We start from the raw sequence: 17,113 nt of genomic DNA, 5'->3' as shown, positions 1-17,113 counted from the left end.
TTTTGATGGATCATGACTGTGTGTATGCTACTCATTTTGATGGATCATGACTATGTGTATGCTACTCATTTTGATGGATCATGACTATGTGTATGCTACTCATTTTGATGGATCATGACTGTGTGTATGCTACTCATTTTGATGGATCATGACTATGTGTATGCTACTCATTTTGATGGATCATGACTATGTGTATGCTACTCATTTGATGGATCATGACTGTGTGTATGCTACTCATTTTGATGGATCATGACTGTGTGTATGCTACTCATTTTGATGGATCATGACTGTGTGTATGCTACTCATTTGATGGATCATGACTATGTGTATGCTACTCATTTTGATGGATCATGACTGTGTGTATGCTACTCATTTTGATGGATCATGACTGTGTGTATGCTACTCATTTGATGGATCATGACTGTATGTATGCTACTCATTTTGATGGATCATGACTGTGTGTATGCTACTCATTTTGATGGATCATGACTGCTTGTACATGTTATTCCAGGGTTCATACAGGTTCATGTGAAAAACATTCAAGGACAGAATCCAGATTCTCAACGAGTAACATGGACTCATGATACAAGCTAAAATGCCTTTCAATTAGGTAAAATAAAAAGAATAAGACAAAATAACATAAGTTATATTTGCCATTAATTCAAGTTAACTCAAATTTACAGATACTGCAATTTAAACTACCACTGGCACCACAGAAAAAATTAAAAGCCCTCCCCATAAAGTCCTGAGAGTATAAAAGAAAAGAAAAAAAGCAGGTGTGGGAAAGAAACTTCTTACATGGATAGCAGTATGCTTTGTCAGTGTTTTTGTCACTTTTTCAAAGGCAAAGCCTATCTCTATTCTGTACTCTTCCTTTAAAGTCATCTTTCATGAAAACACCAAGAAACCCATTTATAATGATGGCTCACGATTGATCAGCTACTTTGATTTACTTGCTGGCCCTTTTAAAAACAGGTGAAAGGCCCCAGGTGTCTGAGTGCCTATAAAGATCACTGCCATTTCACCTGTCTGCATGGGTTTGAGTCTCAGGATCATCCACTGTGGGTATGTGAGAAAGCTATAGCTTCCTGTGGGTCATGGTTTGTAATGGGGTTTTCCAGGTTCTTCCTCCAGAATGCATATGTTCCATGATGTCATATAAGTGAGACCATGCACAAACAAATGACACATTCACTTGCAGTCCACTAAAAATGCTGAACACCAATTCATAAAAGTAATATGAATAATAAAGCAAAGAAATGCATTAGCACATGGTTCACATATTTTATTTTGTTCTCAACTTCATAAAATTCAATTATATTCAAAGACAGGGCCAGAATTGAGCCACAATTCAGGGTATACTGAAGGACATGAAAAAGGATTTTAAAAATACAAAGGATACTCAAGGTGTGTATGAACCTGGTATTCATTTCGATGGATCATGACTGTGTTTAAATCTGTGAAGAAAGTACCATATACAATTGCTTATAAGTCAAATTGAACTGCAAACAACAAAAATCCTGATCTGCCATCACATAATGTGCCTGCAGATTAGGGTCTATGCTGTTTGTTCTACTGATTACTCCAAACAAACTGCACAGATTGTTATGTGTCTCAGCGTTATGCTCCAGCAGAACTGGGTCTGTGCAATTTGCAGTTGGACTCATCTTATAAACGAGTATACAAGGTAGTGGCATTTTATTTCAGCAATGCATTTTTGACAGAAGTTTGAACAAAGAAATGACTGTAACAAAGCATTAAATATAACCTTTTGAAAATCATTTAATTATTCATTTTTTCTTCAATCATTTTCAAAAACACTAGTATTCAAATGATACTCATTCCTTTTCACTCTATCCTTACTGATCTCACAATACATCATTTCAGGCAGTGAGTGGAATCCATAGTTACTGCAGAATGTAAATATACATGTGGACCTGAAAAATACAAAATGCCTTATAATTTGTTTAAAATTGCTTGTCCAAAAGGGGTTTTTAATGCCAAAAAACATGTAAAATATAACATTTTATTACAGTAATCATGCTGAATTAACAAAAAGCTGAGCTTGTTTATCGCTAGAGATGTATTTGTGAGGTAGTTCTCCTAAGTTATTTTGATTTGGTACTGTATTTGAAGAAGAAAAACATTAACTAACTCCAAAAATACCACACCAAGAGTTCAGGTTCCTGCTTTTATTTAGTACAGGAAAATGAAATGCAACAGCAATGTCTCTTATATTATGTCACCTGTCAGGTTTCTTGCATTATACCACTCGTCAGGTTTCTTGCATAATGCCTCCTCTGTCAGATTTCTTGTGTTATGCCATTCTGTCAGGTTTCTTACATTTTCTTTCATTAAAGTGAGTCATGTGGACAGCTGGTAAGAGACTAAACCAGATTAGTAAGTAGCAAGCCAAGTCTTCATGGATTGACATCACAAACAACCTCTTTTTGTCATGAAGTTATGCAGCATTTCCTGATCTTGCTTTCGCATAAGAATCGTATAAATAATTAAGTTAAAATGATTAGTCATGGTCCTAGGTCGGATAAATTTGTTGCATGGTTTCTAATTATAAATTTCCAATTGATTCTGTATTCCATACTAAGTCACTAACAAAATATAATCTAATATTATATATGGCAACAACAGACGTTGGAACATATTTCAGAATTGTTTTAAAGGATCTCAACAGTCACTTATCATTGATTTATCGAAAACAATGGAATGTTCTGAGGAAATCAGTCATCATTATCCCTTTGTCTTACATTGCGTGACCCTGAGCCCAATTTCCTTTTTTTAAATGAAACTGTCTCTTCTTTACAACCACTACCAAGGGAGGCCACTCTTTTCTCCTTGAATTTCATCCTGGGCTCCTCTGTCACTCTAGGAATTGGAATTGTTTCATACATTTCTTGCTGCTCTGGCAACTCCAGATCAACTTGCTCACTGTAAGAAATTTGATGAAAAATGACTATCAAATGGTCTATTAAAGAAGTGTGATGTGATGTGATTTGGATTTTTAACGTAGCTTTAACAATTGTTCAGTCATATCACTATGATGTCTGCAGTGTGGCAGTTTATAGTGGTGTCTAGCACTGGGGCATCATGCTGCAGACATGTAATATGATGTCCCACCCAGTCACATTATCCTGACGCTCTAGATTGAGTTTTTTAAGTAGCCAACATGCAAATTAATGAATCATTCTACATGTAGCTTCTTATGTTTAAAACAATAACTGTACCATATTTTGGTACGTACAACACACTTTTTATACCTATTTTTCCTATTTTTGCACATGTGCATTTTATGGTTGAACATTTTTTTTTAGGTTGTTCTGACAAAAGGATAATGGGGACCATGAGTGGCCAAGTGGTCTAAAGCGCTCTCCATTACGGATCAATGCCATCTCACCTCTGTCTGCATGGATTTGAGTCTTGGATTCAGCCAATGTGGGTATGTGAGAATGCTTGCCAAGTAGCTTCTCGTGGGTCGGTGGTTCTTTCTGGGGTTTTCCCCGGGTTCTTCCTCCACCATTAATACTGGCCGCAATGTATAGCCTATCGTGTGCTGAAAAATGGCGTTAAACCCTACAACAACAACAACAACAACAACAAAAGGATAATGGCACTAAAGCTGCCTGCACACTTCACACCTTTGTGAAATACTGAATTCATAGCACTGTATGTACACTGTTACAATCCTTACTTAAGAAAGAACAATTGCTTATAAACCTCATTTGATTGCTTATTATAATAAACTCATTTCATTTTACATCGTTTTGAAGTGTTTGTTTCATAGAAATATACAAGACAGACTGGTAACATGACTAACTCAACTATATAGACTGGTAACATGTTCATGTACAAGGTAGACTGGTAACATGTTCATCTACTCTTTCATGAATACTCTGAAGCAGTGTGAAATACTGCATTATGACAATACTGACACATATTAGAAAACTAATGAATAATTTATTGTATATTTGCAACTGATATAACTTTCTTTGGAAAATAAACTTGGTTCTTTGTTTTATTTCTCAGCTTAAATTAGAATACTGGATACTTTTTTGGACTATACAGTTACCATTGATTCCACTTGGTTTGTTGTTGTTGTTGTTGTTGGGTTTAATGCCATTTTTTAGCACATGATAGGGAAAATCCCGGCAAGAACCACAGATCCACGAGAAGCTACTGGCTTTCTCACATACCCACATTGGCTGAATCGGAGACCTGAACCCAGGCAGACAGAGGTGAGATGGCAGTGATCCGCAACGGAGAGCGCTTTAGACCACTCGGGGCCCCCCCACTGGGTTTGTTGAGGTAATGAGTACTGGCTCAAGGGTTGATGTTTTTTTTGGGTATTATTTACCTTTCTGTGACTCCACATGGTGTTTTTCAAACATAATCTGTGATACATTCACCATAATAATGCTGTATTGTCAGTGCAAATTTCACTCTAATATATTTCACATGTGTTATGATAGCCCAAGAAAGTATAAATACTAGACCTGAACTTTAACAAAATGTCTCGTGCTTGATCCTGAATCTGAATGAATATATAGTCAAACCTGCCTACAGCAGCCATCCATGCAAAAAGGCAAAAGTGGCCTTGGTAGACAGGTGAGCTCTGAAGGCAGGTCTAGCTCTCAAACTTGGTTCATCAAAAAGTTATGTACTATGAACAGAACAGCATTAGCATTAATATTAGTAGTAGTAGTATTAGTATCATTATTACTGTTTCATATTATGAGCACTATTAGTATGCTACCAAGATACATGCATTTAGTATAGCAATCTAGCAAAGAGAAAAGTAACAAAATTTAAAAAAAAATAAGTTTCACACAAAGATACTGTATCCCCACATGGATATTTGACTTGCAAATGATAAGATATCTTCTCTCCTGTAGATCAATCATTCAGGGATACTGTATTTTCTGGTTATAATGCCATTCCAAAGATCAGAGGGAATGTGCCAATTTGTTTAAAGAAAAAGAACACATCTGTAATAGTAGTAGTAAAGGCTTGAACAACTTCACATTTAGGTCAAAAGACTGTACCACTCTTCCATGACAGATGTACTTTAGACGGCCACTTTTTACTTGGTGCAGCAATCTGATGAGCTATATCCATTTAGGAATGCTTTTGAAGTGCAAATGTTTAGCAAAGTTTATAAACAAAGTTTAAAAACATGAGATATGTGTTTGTGTTTTATTGACTGACAGAGTCAATAACATTGCTACCATTTGTAATTTGTTGTAACTGTTAACCAAACATATTTTCACAATGGGAGACAATTTATGAGGTAAAACTTGTTGAATTTAACATCTGATCAAGACGATATCATAAATAAGATCAGCAATGTTTCATGAACAGAATGATGAAAATTTATTTATTAGTCATTAGTCACAGAACATTTCCCCAAAAGATCAAAGACAACTGCTCATAATATCACAGAATGCATAATACAAATATTTAGATTTTTAATAATTTTGGGGAAATACTGGTAGTTTTCTCAAATATACAAACCACAAATTTGGCTGCAGTAAAAATATATGTATTAGCACAACCCATACCCCATAATCTCTTGGAAAATATACGTGTTCATCTAGAAAAATTTACAGTATTTTACTAGATAAATAAGAAAAATTATATGACAAGAGACATAAATGAGCTCAATCACCTCTGCAAGAGAAGAAATTAGGTTTTTCACTGGAAGTCACATCAATTCCAATGTCACCCTGAATACAATTTTGAGAGACAATATCCTAAGAAACATTCCTAGGATATTAGTGAGATTAGGTTTTCCACTGGAAGTCACATCAATTCCAATGTCACCCTGAATACAATTTTGAGAGACAATATCCTAAGAAACATTCCTAGGATATTAGTGAGATTAGGTTTTCCATTGGAAGTCACATCAATTCCAATGTCACCCTGAATACAATTTTGATAGACAATATCCTAAGAAACAATCCTAGGATATTAGTGAGATTAGGTTTTCCATTGGAAGTCACATCAATTCCAATGTCACCCTGAATACAATTTTGAGAGACAATATCCTAAGAAACAATCCTAGGATATTAGTGAGATTAGGTTTTCCACTGGAAGTCACATCAATTCCAATGTCACCCTGAATACAATTTTGAGAGACAATATCCTAAGAAACATTCCTAGGATATTAGTGAGATTAGGTTTTCCACTGGAAGTCACATCAATTCCAATGTCACCCTGAATACAATTTTGAGAGACAATATCCTAAGAAACATTCCTAGGATATTAGTGAGATTCCTAGGATATTAGTGAGTTTAGTCTTTCATTATGGATATGTTTGAAACTGAAGAAACACTCTTGAGTCAAAGCAAAATTGTCATAAAGCATGTCCTTAAAAATATTCAGATCAAGTTTGATCAAAACTGGCCCAGCAATTTTTGAGAAGATGAAAATAGGTTTTCTTACAGTTGTAATGATTGTTGTTGTTGTTGTTCTAGGGTTTAACGCCATTTTTCAGCACAAGATAGGCTATACATGGCGGCCAGTATAACTGGTCGCTGGTGGAGGAAGAGCCCTGGAAAACCCAGGGAAGAACCACCGACCCATGAGAAGCTACTGGCAGGCTTTCCCACATACCCATGCTAGCCGAGCCTTAGACTCAAACCCACGCAGACAGAGGTGAGATGGTAGTGATCCGGAACGATGAGCGCTTTAGACCACTCGGCCACCAGTTGTAATGAAGTAACACACATGTCAGGCAAAGCACCCAAACTAAAGTTTTATAAAGCACGTCGCAATAAACATTCATTCCAAGTCTGAACAGCACTGGCTTAGTCATTCTATAGAAGCTGAAAATCAGTTTCCCATCTGGATGCTAAGAAGCTGCATTGTTACAAGGGAAACCACTCCAAATACAATTTTAATAAAGTATGTCCTTAAGAAACACTTCTTTTGATCAAAATATGCTCCACATAAAAAAATAAACGTTCCATACCACTGTTATGGAAACCACAAAAGCAATCCTGAACAAAATTTTGACAGTGAATGCCCTATGAAAAATTAAGATGAAGTTTAAATAAAATTGGCTTACCCGACCTGGAGAAGCAGAAAATGAGTTTTCTACCAAGCTGCTATGGAAGCCACAATATTAAAAAAAGAGCTACCCAGGACATGTCCGAAAAAATATTCAAACCTAGTTTGAACAAAATTAGCTATCTGTTCCAGTTAAATTTAAAAATAATTTTCCACCTAGACGCTAATTAAGCCAAAGAGCTGCTGGGAAGCCACCTCAGATATAATTTAGACAGAGCATCTAAAAAAAACATTCCAACCATAGTGAATAAAAATTTGTTCAGTCAGTCTGGAGAAATTTAAAACAGGTTTTCCACCTGATTGCTTTTGAAGACACAATGTTGTTTGGGGAGAAATCATGCTTTTTCTTAATGAGCATAATTGCAGCTACAAAAATTGTCATTAATTAGAATCCTGATATACAGCAAAAACCAGTAAAACCAACAGATGTTGAAGAAAACAATCACCAACAGCCCTGCTGTACACTTGTGACACAATATTCAGGCTATGGGACATAATTATTCACCACTTATTATTGGCTCGACAAAGAAACATATTTCAACATCATGTGTTTCTAATCAGTCAAAAGTGTCTGTATAAAATCATTTCATTGATGTCTATGTGTGAATATTTTCGGGTATACTGCATTAGTAACAATACCAAAAGATTGGCTAACCTAATTTTTTTCTACTGTTATTTTTATAGAAATGTCATGCAAATACAAAAACTTATTTCACTGATTTATTTTTCTTCACCTTTTATCAAATGAAAGAACTGAAATAAAAGTACTATCTTACGGTTCTCTGACTGTACTCCACTGCCCATAGACTGCTCTGCCACCTCTATCTTGTTTGGGTGTAATAATTATATCCTCTTCCTCTGATTCACTGCTCTCTGATTGGTCAGCTGGCTGTGATGTCACTTCCTCTGGCAATGGAATATCTTCTAAACCAGGAGGCATTGGGATGTCCTCTATTTTCACTTCCTTTGACAACTCCAAGATTATAAAATAAAAATTTTAAAGCTTGAGGTCTGGCATATTTATCTACTTAACAAACAAGCAGTAGATTTGCTTAAATCATGACTAATTATTCAAGCAAGCTATATATATATATATAAATATATATATATATAATACTACCACTAATAATAAGCCCATGGTTCCCTTGTTTTTGTCCCAAGTACTCCACATATTGACCCTGAGATACACTTTTTCATCCAAAAATAATTTAACAATGTGCTTATAAATTTTCATTTGTGAATTTCCACCCACTTCTCTTGTGGTGGTAGTAATGTCCAATGTTGCAGAAGGTGATATCACTGCAAGATAACAATGAATGTTTATTTTAAAACAAAGTGTTTGGCGATGAAAAATTCAAAGTTTGCAATACTCAGCCATTAATGTATTGTATTTTTGAGGTTAATGTCATCCCAACAGCAAGGAAGATTTAAATTATATTTAGGTTGAAAAGTAGGACCAAATTTATGCAAATACACAATTTGTCATTAATTGGTGATTGGTTAGCTTGGAAAGAAAAGTAAATCAAACAACATAGTTATTTATTACAATAAATGATTGTAGATAATAGTTGTACACTAAAGTTAAATAAGAAAACAGAGAATTCCATGATGCAGTTCATTTCAGGTCAGCCAGATAATATTTTCATAAGCACATGATAAGACTTTTATCAATGTTCAAGGAAAATGTGATAGTACAGTGCTGACCACAAAGTTCAGGTGGTGAAACTGTTCAAGCAACCAGGATTATCTCATTTTCAGTGTATTAGTTCATTATGTAGCATTATTCTGATTTGACTGTCTAAAATGGTGTCCCCCCCCCCAATCAGGATCCCTTGCACATGGGATCTTATGTGAAACAGTCTGTCTGTCTGTCTATCTACCTCAATGCAATATGACAACTAAAGGTGAAATGAAAAAACAAAAAAATTACTTCCACACCAATTTAGGAACATATACCCTTCCAAATAAATGCAAACATCAAGTATAACAAGATAAAGTTTATATGTAGATATCTTAAAATTCTGTAAAAAAAAAATGAAGGTAACATAAAATCCTTAAAACATATGCTCATATAAACCATACTGCCTCAACCAGAGTGTAACAAACTATTACATAGCTCACTTAACTTCTGACTAAAGAGATCTAAGACTGTTTTCCATTTTGCAATCTTTTATCTTTACACTTAAACTTTTAATCATTTCAAATTTGAAACTTTAATTGGAATTGCATGGACAGTATTGAGGTGAAATATTGGGGAACCACCTATCTACATATCCCCCCATCTCCAACCATTTAAAGTACAAACTGTCGCTGGTTTGGTTCTTAGCATGTTATATCCCATCAAATGAAAATGAGTATAAATAAAACTATACTGAAAATATCAAGGGTGGACATGGTGAAAATAGAGCAAATGATAATTTGGTGGAAACATCATGGGTGTATATGGTAACGATATAGAAAATGATAATCTGGTGGAAATATCATGGGTGTACATGGTAACAATGTAGCATATGATAATCTGGTGGAAATATTATAGGTGGATATGGTTTCAATGTAACAAATGATAATCTGGTGGAAATATCATGAGTGAACATGGTAACAATATAGAAAATGATAATCTCGTGGAAATATAATAGGTGGACATGGCAACAAGGTAGCAAGTGATAATCTGGTGGAAATATCATGAGTGGACATGGTAACAATATAGAAAATGAGAATCTGGTGGAAATATCATGGGTGGACAAGGTAACAATGTAGCAAATGATAATCTGGTGGAAATATCATGGGTGGACATGGTAACAATGTAGCAAATGATAATCTGGTGGAAATGTCATGGGTGGACAAGGTAACAATTTAGCAAATGATAATTTGGTGGAAATATGGGTGGACATGGTTGTTGTTGTGGGGTTTAACGCCATTTTTTTGCACGATAGGCTATACATGGCGGCCAGTATTAATGGTGGAGGAAGAACCTGGAAAACCCCGGAAAGAACCACCAACCCAGGAGAAGCTACTGGCAAGCTTTCTCACATGCCCACATTGGCTGAATCTTAGATCGAACCGCCGCAGACAGAGGTGAGATGGCAGTGATCCGTAACGAAGAGCGCTTTAGACGACTCGGCCACTCGGGGCCCCGGGTGGACATAGTAACAATGTAGCAAATAAAAATCTGGTGGAAATATCATGGGTGGACATGGTAACACCTGTATCGAGATATCAGACCTGCACTAGTGGATAACTTTATGGAAAGAAAGATTTTCTTATGAATCTATCTCGAAAATGGTGTCAGCATTGGATCTGAAGGACTTTATTATATTTGTAATTAATTATCTCTTCCTTAACAAATATCAGTAAAGATGCACCATCAATACTTTCTGATGAATGGGCCTCATCAATGTGAATCATCACATGGGCTTCATCAATGTGAATCATCATATGGGTCTCATCAATGTGAATCATCATATGGGCCTCATCAATGTGAATCATCACATGGGCCTCATCAATGTGAATCATCATATGGGCCTCATCAATTTGAATCATCACATGGGTCTCATCAATGTGAATATTACATGGTTCTCATCAATGTGAATCATCACATGGTTCTCATCAATGTGGATCATCACATAGGCCTCATCATTGTGAATCATCATATGGGCCTCATCAATGTGAATCATCATATGGGCCTAAACAATGTGAATCATCACATGGTTCTCATCAGTGTGAATCATCATATGGGTCTCAACAATGTGAATCATCACATGGGTCTCATCAATGTGAATCATCATATGGGCCTCATCAATGTGGGCCTCAACAATGTGAATCATCATATGGACCTTGTCAATGACAACTGCCCTAAGTCTTCACTGGAAAACATCTGTAAGATCAGATGCCACGTTTGAGATAACAACATTTATGGAGAGCCAAACAGAATTTAAAATAGCCTCTGGACAATAAGATCATATTCAGTGTGGTCTATTCTAAGTAATGGGGTGTTAGATCCCAAGTTGTTCAACCATGAATCCTGTTCCTCCATGACTGAGACAAGGGAAGCCACAATAACTAAGCTGGAATATGCAAACAACTGGAATGGATTCATAAATAGGCATTTTTTCACTGCCATCCATGTTTGCACAAATGCATCCTTTCCCTGGAATACAATGTAAAATGACTTCTTTCTGGTACACAGCAAGACTTTCAATGTTGAACTTCCTTTTGAAGTCAATGTCTCCATCATTATTTGCCCATGAGCAATGTACAGCTGTTAAAGGCTCTTCTTTTGGTTAGCTTGCGATGAGAATCAATTCATGAATCTGAAAGACGTTGCAAGTGTAAAGCACTGAGTGACCCATCAAAGTGGAGATAGGTTAACCCTTTACCTCATAGAGCAAAGTGACAAAGTGCAGCTCGCTATAAATAGAACACATGTTACCTAGTCGACCGCATACACATGGATGCCTGTGAACTGTTAAGCAATGTAGTGTATGTTACGTTTAACAGCAATTTTAACCATTTTACATTTTTGGTACACATCTATTATATGTGGAACAATTTAAGAGTAAAGTCCGATTGTTATAGCTGTGTAATTATTTATCACGGAAGAATTTGTTATGTGCTTTAAAATCTGGAGAGAACTCGTTCACCGTCATGTCAGTGAGGCTGTGTGACCAACCGTAGCTGCCATTTCTCACACTCGAAATTTACAAGTTTTTTGTCTGTGTCTACATCACTAAGTCATCTAAATTTGATAATTTATAAAAACTAATTGCAGCCTATATCAATATCAGAGCCTTTACCTAGGTTATTGAATCTTTCATAGTTGTGATTCTAATCATGAAAACTTCGTCAGTACTGAATGAAATCCACGACCGCCATTTTGGAGAGTGGAGATTACGACCCAGTTACTTTAAATAGCAGATATCGACCAGTACATAAACAGTGACCATGTGATTTGACGTAATTGTCATTCGCAGAAATGAATGTAGTATCTAATAAGGGGTTTTCCCCAAAGGTGGCACTACGAAAACCGGCTTAAAATGGCTGATATTTACAGCCGACATCAAAAGGCGCTTCCATGGGACTTTTGTAGAAGTGTCAAAAGGCGCTTCGATGTGACTTTTGTAGAGGCATCCAAAGACGGTTGTATGAGGTAAAGGGTTAACACATTGGAACCTTGGCTGGCCGTAATTCTTATACTTATTCACATGTACAAACACAGTTAACTTGCTGAGGGTGTGTGTGTGTGTGATCTGGATTTTTAACGCAGCTTTAACAATTTTTCAATGATATCGCTATGATGTCTGCAGTGTGACAGTTTATAGTGATGTCTAGCACTGAGGCATCATGCCACAGACATGTAGCATCATGTCCCACCCAGTGACATTATCCTGACACCAGGCCGACCAGTCCTAACATTAACCTCTTAATGTTGAATGTCTAGCAAGGCAGCTGTTAGTACCATTTTTAGAAGTCTTTGGTATGGCCTGGGTTCAAACCTGTGACCTTCCACATCCAAAGCTGATGCTCTAACCACTAGGCCACTTGCATGGACAACTTGCTGAGGGTAACAGATATAGTACTTATCAAGATGCATCACTCAACAAGCTTCATAACTCAAGGTCTGATAATATGCACATAACATTCCAAAAACTCAAGTGGTTATGAATTAAATACAAAAACGTAACCAGACAGAAAACAATGAAATACAGGCCATAACGAACCTCTTCTTCTGCTGAAAGAGCATAACAGTAACAGATGCATATCATCATTGTTTTCATAATTACAACATGAACAATCCCAAGAAATTAATATCAAACACAAAAACTGCCTGTCAGCCAAGCATAAAAAACACAAAAATTGCCTGAAATCAGTCAATAAAATATGGTTGATCTTGGCCTACTACTGAATTGAGGTAAAAGTTCTCATGAAAATGCATCCCAAGTTTCATTGTTTATTATATAATAGTATGCACAGAGCATGCTAAAAAATCTCTGGTTATGAGCTAAATACAACAAATTATCATAATCCAGTATAATGTAACCATAGTCACAGTGGCATTAAGATGTATAAAGTCACTTAGTTTAAGAAGCAAATCAATATCAGTACAATTTGTCAAACTAAACCAAAGTCAGTGAAATGTGAAACATGGGTCACAATAAGCTACTTTTAAGAAAAGGGTACTAATAATGATGCATATAATTACCTTCTTTGATGATTATAACATAAACAGAGCTTGAGACTGAAACCAAGGTAGTGAAGCATGAAACATGGGTCACATGACCTACTTTTGTGATGATGGTGAAGTACTCATCATGATAAATCCCTTCAACAAATATCAAGAATCTTAGTATAAGACTATATATACAGGGTACTGAAAAAAACACAATTTCGTTTTAAGCTCTACTCCCAAAATTCAACCTAAGCCAATAAAATGTGAAGTGTAGGTCACAGTAACATTCTTTTGTGGTAAGGATATGGTCCTAACAGAGAGGCATATAATCATCTAGTTTTTCTGATTGGAAGGACACTTGTAACCCGAATATTTAGTAACCTTCTGCATCCCCTGTTCACAGGTACCTCATCCACAGGAGTATTGTTTGCACACTTGTACACAGGCCTGTATGAGAGTTTAGCTAACTGAAGGAATTAGTGGCTTATTAAGGCACCCATGACCATCAAACAACAGTGTTCATTATTGAATACATTTGGTTAATATAAGTGCTGGCCATTGATGCCGTAAACACATAACATGGGTAGACAATAGTTTCTTATGTGTCTGCTTTGTGCCATTACATGAACTAAAGCTACTGCTTTAATAAAATGAAATTAATCCCGATGGAAATGTTAAAAAATGCATGAACCATAACTCTGTAACAACAGTGCTTATGTAGCTGTCAGAAAAGAAACTATTTATACTTAAGTCCCTGAGTACTTGGTAAAAGAATGCGAATGGACACTTTTGGGGCAAGTGCAATTGGAGTCCAGGCTAGTAATTCTGTTAAAGTTACTTGCCCCAGGACTGTATCTGAAAAAATATTTTCTTTAAGAAGTGAATTCCTCAAACGTTCATGCCTCAAAATAAATGATATTTTTTCATAGATGCCTCTATACCTGAGTTGTAACATCAACTGCATCTGTGCGCTCTGTTTTACTGGTTACATCTGCATCATTGCTGGTGGTTGTATTATCCGTGCTAGAGTCACTGCCATCTGTGTTATCCCCTTGAGTGCTCTCATCACTGCCATCTGTATCTTCCCTCTGAGTATTCTGATTACTACCATTTGTGTCATCCCTTTGAGTACTTTCATCACTGGTTCCATCCACCTCCTGACTTGAAGGTGCAAGACCCTGCTCCACTAATGATACATATTTGGGTGGGGGCTCCCAGGCTGACTCTGAAATTATTTCTTTTAGTAAACTTGCTTGAAAACAAGGGTTCCACAGAAATGCCATATCTCCTTTGCAAACTGTGCAATGATGTATTTCACTTGTATCTGATTCAGTGAAGGACAGTATGATAGGATTCCTGGTTTATAAACTTCATATTCATCAAAGGAAAGATTTATAATTGTTGTATTGCATGAATTTTAGAGAGAAAAAAATGTATCTTTGTTTTAGAATTGTACAAATGCAATTTCAACTACTAAGAAACTAACCGTTACCAAATGTTTTATGGCAAACTGAGTAAAGTGCTTTGCCCTGGGAACACTTTGGTAGCCACCGTCCTGGGAACACTATGGTAGCCACTGCCCTATGAACACGATAGTAACCACTGCATTTGGAAAACTATGATAGCCGCTGCATTGGGACCACTATGGTAGCTGCTGCCCTGGGAACACTGTGGTAGTTACTGCCTGGGTGAACACTATGGTAGCCACTGCCCAGGTGAAAACTATGGTAGCCAACCTGGGTTTATCAAATTATAGGATTCAAACCTGTACAAATTTGATCACAAGTCCAGATTTGTACCCACTGACCCATCATGTCTTGGATATCATGTGATGTCAACAAATATCATGTGATGTGCCATCCATGAATTTGTTTGGAGTCATGTTTAATGGCATAGCAATAAAGGTAGGTTATTTTGTGCCAAGGCAGTGCCTTGCCAAAGGACACATTACTGTAGCCATCCCTGACCAATCAAATGGTGGGATTTGAACCTGCACCCTTTTAGTTGGAGTCTGGCATGCTAACCACTGAGTCACTGTAGCACCTATATCTAATAATAAAATATCTCTTGTGAGGAAATCAAGTAATAATGCTAATTGTATACAAAATGCCTGCAATATAAAAGTCCAACTGCAAACAACATAGACCCTGATCTACCAGTATGGTGATGGCAGATCATGATCAGTGCAGTCTGCAGTTGGACTTGACTTAAGTGAGTATATATGGTGTGTGTGTGTGTGTGTGTGTGATTTGGATTTTTAATGTAGCTTTAACAATTATTCAGTCATACTGCTATGTCTGCAGTCTATAGTGATGTCTAGCACTGGGGCATCATACTGTAGACACATAGCATCATGTCCCATCCTGTCACAAAGCCGACCAGTCCTGACACTAATCTCTTAATGTTGAGCGCCTAGTGAGGCAGCTGTTAGTACCATTTGGATAAGTCTTTGGTATGACTTGGCCGGGGCTCGAACACACGATCTCCCACATTCAAAGTGGATGCTCAAAAAACTAGGCCATTGTAGTGGTCAGTATATATGGTAGTCTGATGTATTATTCTGAATACAAACTCTCTGAAATGCATGAATATGGATGTCTGTGACTAAACTGGTACACCTGTCACTGACTGTCAGTCTAAATTTGAGTTAAAGGACTGCGATGACACTGATCTTTGATTTTTAAAATTTACATTTTAGTTGGTGAGTTTGTGACATTTTTAATGCCAACAACCATAATGTATTAATAAAAACACAAACAAACCACAAAAAATAGCTCAAAGTCACCTACTTTTCACTGATGGATGTAACACTCTCATGAAACATTTACATACCAAGCCATGTGATTCTACATGCAATATAAAATGCCCTAAAAGCAAATGTTAACCTCAACATCAGTGTTGATGCCAGGCAGATATATGGACAGACATCTGAACAGGAATCATTAATCTATATGCCAGAATAACTTTGCAATTTGGCCTATAACTCCTGCAGTACACAGAATAACTTTGCATTTGGCATATAACTCCTGCAGTATACAGAATAACATTGCAATTTGGCCTATAACTCCTGCAGTACAGAGAATAACTTTGCAATTTGGTCTATAACTCCTGCAGTACACAGAAAAAATTGCAATTTGACCTTTAAATCATGCAGTACACAGAATAACTTTGCAATTTGGCCTATAACTCCTGCAGTACACAAATTATTTTTATTGCAATTTGGCCTGTAACTCCTGCAGTACACACAAAAAATAATTTGCAATTTGGCCTATAACTCCTGTAGTACACAAACAAAAACAATTTGGCCTATAACTCCTGCAGTAAAAAAAAAATTCTGAGCAAGTAAAGATACTATTCTATGTCATTTTTACAAAGACAACCAAACTTTAAGCAAAATCAAAGCAATTTATCATATAACCGCATAATAAAACCCTGGAACTTACCAGATGTAACTGTATTCCAGTAATAGGTGTAACCCTCAGGAGACAGGGCCTCATACCATTCTCCTTCTGATGAGGTTGCTAGCTGTGGCTCTGCTGGGCCGTGCACATTCGTATCAGAGGATTTTTCTTCCAGCTTTTTTTCCTTTTCTTAAAACAATACATTAGAATAGAGATTTTATGTTTTCATTTTATCAACAATATCTTGTGAATTAAATAAAATCCATCATACCTATCAATGATACAGAGAAAAATTCCACCACTTGGGGTGTCATAATTATTTTCAGTATTAGGAGGTTGTTGTTGTTCTTGTAGGGTTTAACACCATTATTCAGCACACGATAGGCTATACATGGCGGCCAATATTAATGGTGGAGGAGGAACCCAGGAAAACCCCAGAATGAACCACCGACCCACGAGAAGC

The 17,113-nt window shown here is 36.5% G+C and overlaps 1 protein-coding gene across 1 annotated transcript in view; it reads right to left on the bottom strand.

The window, feature by feature from the left end:
- Positions 1-1,270: 1,270 nt before the first annotated feature.
- The window catches only part of LOC149797727 (uncharacterized), a 32,048-nt gene continuing 16,205 nt past the window's right edge, over positions 1,271-17,113 (bottom strand). The window contains exons 6-9 of the mRNA XM_089962662.1: positions 16,693-16,839; positions 14,191-14,474; positions 7,860-8,056; positions 1,271-2,946 (exon numbers count right to left, since the gene is read on the bottom strand). Of these exons, the coding sequence (XP_089818788.1) occupies positions 2,739-2,946; positions 7,860-8,056; positions 14,191-14,474; positions 16,693-16,839 (836 nt within the window). The 3' untranslated portion in view covers positions 1,271-2,738. The remainder of the gene's footprint in view (positions 2,947-7,859; positions 8,057-14,190; positions 14,475-16,692; positions 16,840-17,113) is intronic.

This window comes from Sinohyriopsis cumingii, chromosome 6 (genome assembly GCF_028554795.1).
Source record: "Sinohyriopsis cumingii isolate HCF-2022 chromosome 6, ASM2855479v2, whole genome shotgun sequence".
Lineage (NCBI taxonomy): Eukaryota > Metazoa > Mollusca > Bivalvia > Unionida > Unionidae > Sinohyriopsis > Sinohyriopsis cumingii.
The sequence above is the reverse complement of the archived record's forward strand: the minus strand, read 5'-3'. Positions and strand labels throughout refer to the sequence as shown.